This window comes from Triticum urartu, chromosome 6A, assembly GCF_056163025.1.
Source record: "Triticum urartu cultivar PI428250 chromosome 6A, HENAU_Tu73, whole genome shotgun sequence".
In the NCBI taxonomy this organism is placed as follows: Eukaryota; Viridiplantae; Streptophyta; class Magnoliopsida; order Poales; family Poaceae; genus Triticum; species Triticum urartu.
Genome location: NC_141878.1, coordinates 470,946,034 through 470,953,495, shown reverse-complemented (window position 1 = coordinate 470,953,495; position 7,462 = coordinate 470,946,034). Strand labels below are relative to the sequence as shown.

The following is a 7,462-nucleotide window of genomic DNA, read 5'->3' as shown; positions in this document are numbered from 1 at the left end:
AGCCGTTGCTGCTATATCTAGCGGCAACGAATCAAGTGCTTAGAGTTGCGCTACTGGCACAGAGAGAATTTGAGGGAGAAGCAGTGGTAGCGTCAGAGCCATCGGATGATGAGCCAGAGATCTCCCTGGCAGGGCCTGATGCCGGCAAGGCAGAACCCCCTGCAGAGCCTGGTCCCGGCAAGACGGAGTCCGCGCAAGCGGCCGATGTCGAATAGAAGAAGAAGGTGGTGCAGCACCCAGTTTATTTTGTCAGTTCCCTCTTGTAGGGGGCTAGATCAAGATATTCTAGCATACATAAGCTACTTTTCAGCCTTCTTATGGCCTCAAGAAAGCCGTGTCACTATTTCCAAGCACATGAGATACCGTCATCACCCGCCTACCTTTGCAACGAATCTTGCACAATCCGGATGCCACTGGGAGGATTGTGGAGTGGGCATTGGAACTGTCAAGCTTCGGCCTCAGATTTGGGAGCACTTCAACGATCAATAGTCCAGCCCTGGTAGAGTTCATAGCGGAATGGACCCCAACGCCAGATGAAGAAGTTCGAGAGAATGCCCTTCCCGGCAAGGAGACAAGCCATGATTGAATCATGTGGTTTGACGGGGCTTTCTTGCTGCAAGGTGCCGGTGCCGGCGTGCTGCTCGTCACACCCACCAGAGAGCGCCTCAAGTACATAGTCCAGATGCACTTTCCCTGGGAAAAATCAACGAACAACACAGTGGAGTACGAGGGATTGCTTGCCGGTCTCAGGATCACAACAGACCTTGGAATCAGGAAGCTCATTATCGGAGGTGATTCGCAGCCCGTCGTCAAGCAAGTCAACAAGGATTACCAGAGCCCATTGATGGAGGCTTATGTGGATGAGTTGAAGAAGGTGGAAGAGTGTTTTGATGGTCTACAAGTAGAGCATGTTCCCTGAGCGGAGAATGGCATTGCCGACGACTTGTCGAAACGCGTTGCCCTCAAGTTGCCTATAGAACCAGGTACCTTTGTGATTCAATTAACCCAACCATCCGTTGAGCCATCAGCAGGGCAGAACAAGCGAAGGAAGGCAGGCCCCGTCAAGTACTTTCCCGCCGAGCTCCCAGGAGCCGCCGACAAGGACATTGTTGGGTGTCCCAAGCTTGCCGGGGAGCAGCAACCCCCAGCATGGCCCCAAGCCCTGACCGTAGGAGCTTCTGCCCCTACGGCCGAAGATGAGCCTTTAGTCCTTGCCGTCGAGCCCCATGCTCCGGCATGGGCGCAGCGCACCATCCGTTTCCTCCAAATAGGGGAGCTCCTCGAGGAACATGAAGAGGTAGAGAAAGTAGCCTGCCGGTCTAGCATGTACCAGTTTTTGGATGATGCCCTATACATAAGGAGACCGAACGGCGTGAAACTGAAGTGAATTCCTCAGGGGGACGGACTGAAGTTGTTGGTAGAGATACATGGCGGCATGTGTGTCTCTCACATAGGGTCAAGAGCCCTTGCCGGCAAAGCGTTCCGACAAGGTTTCTTCTGGTCGACCGCTCTCGAGGATGCGACTGCCCTAGTAAACAAGTGTGAAGCGTGCCAGTTCCATTCAATGAAGCTTCATTAGCCAGCCCAAGCCATTCAAACAATCCCTCTTTCCTGGCCCTTTTCAGTCTGGCGGCTCGACATACTGGGCCCCTTTCCCCGTGCTGTCAGGGGCTTTCAGTACTTGTATGTCGCAATCGACAAGTTCACAAAGTGGCCGGAAGTGGAACCGGTGAGAGAGGTAATAACACAATCAGCCATCAAGTTCTTCAAGGGACTAGTTTGCCGTTTTGGTGTGCCATATAGAGTAGTCATCACCGACAACGGCACGCAGTTCACGAGCCACACCTTCATGCAGTATATTCAAGACCTCGGCGACAAGGTTTGTTTTGCTTCTGTTGCTCATCCCAGAAGCAACGGCCAGGCTGAGAGGGCGAATGCGGAAGTACTACGAGGCCTCAAGACCAGAACTTCTGACTGGCTGCACAAGTGCGGAAGGCGCTGGATTGATGAATTGCCAACGGTTCTTTGGTCGATCAAAACGACACCAAATCGAGCCACTGGCCAGACACCCTTTGCCCTGGTATACGGGCCAGAAGCAGTTCTCCCCATGGAACTCATATATCGGTCATCTCGAGTGCTCGCTTATGATGAGCTTGAGCAAGAGCAGTTGCGCCAAGATGATGCGACGCTCCTTGAGGAAGACCGTCTTCAGGCTGCTGTGCGAGCCGCTCGTTACCAGCAAGCCTTGCGCCACTACCATAGCTGCAAGGTTCATGCCCGAAGCCTTGATGAAGGTGACCTCGTTCTTCGGCGAATCCAATCCGGAAAGAATTCAAACAAGTTGACGCCAAAGTGGGAAGGCCCTTACCGGGTAATACGAGTCACCAGGCCCGGCGCAGTCCGCCTGGAGACCAAGGATGGCATTCCGGTGAGAAATTCCTGGAACATCGAACATCTTCACAAGTTTTACCCCTAAGGCGCGGTTGTCGGGAGCCCCGGCAACCCCCTTTTTGTACTTAGCCTTGCTGGCAATGCATGTAACCCTATATACAAAGCCAGGCGCAGACCCTGTGCGCAGTCAGGTAAAGAAACCCTTAGTATGTACAGTTTCCTGTTGATTTCCATGATTATGTGTATACGTATATGCATGCTTATCCAGGGTATTGTACTAATTTTTGATTCCAACAAATATTAACGGACCGCCAAGGGTCCATGCTCTTGCCCTCTCTTCCTTCCAGCCACGGCAAGGACGCTCGATCCCGCCAAGGACCCGACTCCGGCAAGAAGTTGAGAAGACCGCCCGGCACGGCAATCCCCGGCAAACCAAACAGATAATGTTTACCTCTTGCACATCCATGTCCGTAACCTGTAACTTGTGCATTAGAAAACCTCGCCACTCTCTTTTGAAAAACCCGGGTGCTCCCATTCCGGCCCGAACGGTGCTTCGTTCGGAGTGGTCGTAGTAGCCCTTGCTAAAAGGAGATGGACGGGGGGCTGGACCCTTTGTCTGTAACCTAGTAGATGTGATTCTCCGGCAGGCGTAGAGGGCACCGGCAGGATGGCTTGCCGGAGAACTCGTTTATTTGCGTTAAAGAGGAATTTTGCCTTTGCACGAGCATATCCGTGCACGGGTTCCCGGCAAGGCGAGTCTTTTTCATTAACATGCTGATACAAGTATGGATGTTGCGGAACATAAGCATGGGCTCGATAGATTACATTACTTAGAAATTAAAATTCGGCAAATGCCTACAAGTTTAGTAGAAAGATAAATGCCTACAATGGCCCCGGCCTCGCCCCCTCCCTCCTCCTCCTCTCGTAGCAGGCTCTACTACCATGAGCTCCGGAGGAGGGGGGACACACTGTCAAGCAGTAGTTCTCGTCGCCGATACTGGAGCATCGGCGCGCCCTCTCACCATGGCGAATGGAAGAAAGAGACCAGGCAAGGAGGAGACGAATGCAGAAGGACACCATCCCTCTCCCCTATTTATAGAGGGGCGGGGCCCAGGCTCGGCCCCCCAACCTGAGGGCGGCCACCCCAATCGACCAATCCGGCCGCCTGGGGCGCAAGGAATGAGGATCGACCCGCTGCTCCAATCAGTGTCGCCCAACCTCATGCCTCGGCATTAAAGCCCGTGCCCTCTTTGTCCACCACCTACCATCCTTGAGGCATGGGGGACACGTGGCGGGCGAGCCAGGATTCAGGAGGCAAGTGGAAGGGCCTTTTCCCGCCCCGTGATCGTGGGGCGCGGGCGCCATGATGGCCACGACCGGAGTCCACTTAGTAAATGAGTCGCGCCCCTACGGCTTCCTATTTTATGGGGAAGACGCAGACTGCCTCTTTACTATTTCACCGCAAGGTGACGTAAGCAATCTGCAACCGTCCCACACACAACCCCCACGACACGCACTCAATGCGGATCGTGGGGAAGCACAACTGGCGAAGGAGTTACCGCAACAAAAACTCTGCACGCGCGCCCGCGCACCGTTTTGGGCCTGGCCCAACAACGCTCTGAGCTTATGTGTGGCCCTAGCCCAGGGGCTCCTATCGGTGTACAAAAGTAGGGGCCTTTCTGTACCCCTTTACTTGTGCACGGGCAGTCATAGCCACACCCGCGGCCATGCTTGGCGGAGCAGAGGAAGCAAAGGTACAAGGCTGCCAAGGCAGCGCTCGAACCAGAAGCATGAAGAGCGAAGGGACAAGGTGAGTTTTCCCCGGCAAGACCCTTGTCGGGGCAGCCTACGTGACCTCGGCAAGAGCCTTGCCGGGGCAACTTGCCCAACACCAGCAAGGCCACCACCCTTGAGCCTAAGAACTCCGACACGATCGATAGCGTCAAGACCAAAACTCAGGGGTGCCTTGCATAGTGGCATGCAGATCTTTGTGAAAACCAAAGGTCTGCAAGCCTATATGAGAACCAGAAGATGAAGACCCCCGGCAGGATCTTGCCGGGGACGACCGTAGACCCCCGGCAAGACCCTTGCCGGGGACGCTCACAAGCCCCCGGCAAGACCCTTGCCGGGGACTCCCACGAGATCCCGACAAGGCCCTTGCCAGGGGCGTCTGCGAGGCCGAGGCCAGACCCGCACTTGCCAGAGATTCGCTGCCCCGGGCCCGTTCCGACGTGACGGCCAGCCCACCAACTAGGCGAGCGCCTGCGTGGCAGCATGCAGCTTCTAGGACAACTAGCCAAGCACCTGCGTGGTGGCATGCTGATCTTCGTGAAGGCCCTATAACCACACCAGCTCAGCAGCTAGCCAGCCAGCGTGGCGCTGCATGCCTCGTCAGCTTGGACGCGCGTCAGAGCGAGGCAAGGCGGCGACGGACGGGACGAGCTTCTTTGTCGTCCCCGATAAAGCAAGAGGGCACGTCGGCAGCGCATTAAATGTGTTTGTCCTACGGTGCCAGGCGATAGACTTGTACACTGTAGATACTTTATGATAACCCACAAGTATACAGGATCACAACAGTTTTCAAGGGTAGAGTATTCAACCCAAATTTATTGATTCGACACAAGGGGAGCCAAAGAATATTATCAAGTATTAGCAGTTGAGTTGTCAATTCAACCACACCTGAAAGACTTAATTTCTGCAGCAAAGTATTTAGTAGCAAATTAGTATGGAAGTAACGGTGACGGTGGCAAAAGTAACAGTAGTAGTTTTTGTAGCAATCATAACAGTGGCAACGGAAAAGTAACTAAGCGAAGATCAATATGTGAAAAGCTCGTAGGCAATGGATCAATGATGGATAATTATGTCGGATGTGATTCCTCATGCAACAGTTATAACATAGGGTGACACAGAACTAGCTCCAGTTCATCAATGTAATGTAGGCATGTATTCCGAATATAGTCATACGTGCTTATGGAAAAGAACTTGCATGACATTTTTTGTCCTACCCTCCCGTGGCAGCGGGGTCCTATTGGAAACTAAGGGATATTAAGGCCTCCTTTTAATAGAGTATTGGACCAACGCGTTAACTCTTAGTGAATACATGAACTCCTCAAACTATGGTCAACACCGGGATTGGTCCCGATTATTGTCACTCCGGGGTTGCCGGATCATAACACATAGTAGGTGAATACTGACTTGCAAGATAGGATCAAGAACTCACATATATTCATGAAAACATAATAGGTTCAGATCGGAAATCATGGCACTCGGGCCCTAGTGACAAGCATTAAGCATAGAAAAGTCATAGCAACATCAATCTTAGAGCATAATGGATACTAGGGATCAAACCCTAACAAAACTAACTCAATTACATGGTAAATCTCATCCAACCCATCACCGTCCAGCAAGCCTACAATGGGATTACTCACGCACGGCGGTGAGCATCATGAAATTGGTGATGGGGGATGGTTGATGATGACGGTGGCGACGGATTCCCCTCTTCGGAGCCCCGAATGGACTCCAGATCAGCCCTCCCGAGGAAGATTAGGGCTTGGCGGCGGCTCCATATCGTAAAACGCGATGAATCCTTCTCTCTAATTTTCTTCCTCTCCGAAAGTGAATATATGGAGTTGGGGTTGAGGTCGGTGTAGTCCTAGGGGGCCCATGAGGCAGGGGCGCGCGCCTTGCACCCTCGTGGACAGGGTGTGGGCCCCCTGATGCTGATTATTTCACCAATATTTTTCATTAATTCCATAACGTGTCTCTATGGATTCTCAGGTCATTCTGAGAACTTCTATTTCTACACAAAAATAACACCATGGCAGTTCTGCTGAAAACAACGTCACTCCGGGTTAGTTCCATTCAAATCATGCAAGTTAGAGTCCAAAACAAGGGCAAAAGTGTTTGGAAAAGTAGATACATTAGAGACGTATCAAGTCCCCCAAGCTTAAACCTTTTCTTGTCCTCAAGCAATTCAGTTGAAAAACTGAAAGTGATAAAGAAAAACTTTTACAAACTCTGTTTGATCTTGTTGTTGCAAATATGTAAAGCCAGCATTCAAGTTTTTAGCAAAGATTATGAACTAACCATATTCACAATAACATTTAGGTCTCATGTTTACTCATATCAATGGCATAATCAAGTAGCGAGCAATAATAATAAATCTTGAATGACAACACTTTCTCAAAACAATCATAACATGATATAACAAGATGGTATCTCGCTAGCCCTTTCTGAGACCACAAAACATAAATGCAGAGCACCCCTGAAGATCAAGGACTGACAAGACATTGTAATTCATGGTAAAAGAGATCCAATCACAGTCATACTCAATGTAAATTAATAGCAATGCATGCGAATGACATCGGTGCTCTCCAACTGGTGCTTTTTAATAAGAGGATGATCACTCAACATAAAAGTAAATAGATAGGCCCTTCACAGAGAGAAGTAGGGATTTGCAGAGGTGCTAGAGCTCGTCTTTTGAAACAGAGATAAATACTATATTTGAGTGGCATACTTTCATTGTCAACATAACAACCAAGAGATCTCGATATCTTCCATGCTACACACATTATAGGCAGTTCCCAAACAGAATGGTAAAGTTTATAGTCCCCCACCACCAACAAACATCAATCCATGGCTTGTCCGAACCAACTAACAACAATCCTGGGGGAGTTCTGTTTTCAATTATTTTGATTTCATTTGAGCATGGAACTGGGCATCCCGGTTACCGGCCATTTTCTCGTGAATGATGAGCGGAGTCCACTCACCATGAGAATAACCCACCTAGCATGGAAGATATAGACACCCCTAGTTGATAGATGAGCTATTTGAGCATACAAAACAGAATTTCATTTGAAGGTTTAGAGTTTGGCACATACAAATTAACTTGTAACAGCAGGTAAATACCGTATATAGGAAGGTATGGTGGTGTGACGCCCCCGATTCAATCGTACACAAATCATGCACGCAAACGTGTAAGATCTGTTGGAGATATGCCCTAGAGGCAATCATGTATGATGATATTTCCTATGTGTTTATGAATAAAGATAGTCCTTGGACATTATCAATG

The 7,462-nt window shown here is 50.4% G+C and overlaps 1 protein-coding gene across 1 annotated transcript; it reads left to right on the top strand.

Moving 5' to 3' along the window:
* The first annotated feature begins 589 nt into the window (after nucleotides 1-589).
* On the top strand, nucleotides 590-919 carry LOC147965738 (uncharacterized). Its single transcript, XM_087530583.1, has one exon. It carries the CDS (start codon nucleotides 590-592, stop codon nucleotides 917-919), a length of 330 nt encoding a protein of 109 aa, XP_087386709.1.
* The last annotated feature ends 6,543 nt before the right edge of the window (nucleotides 920-7,462 follow it).

Bases quoted from the DNA above. Each gene is read 5' to 3' on its own strand.
- LOC147965738 (XM_087530583.1), top strand. From the start codon at position 590: ATGTGGTTTGACGGGGCTTTCTTGCTGCAAGGTGCCGGTGCCGGCGTG.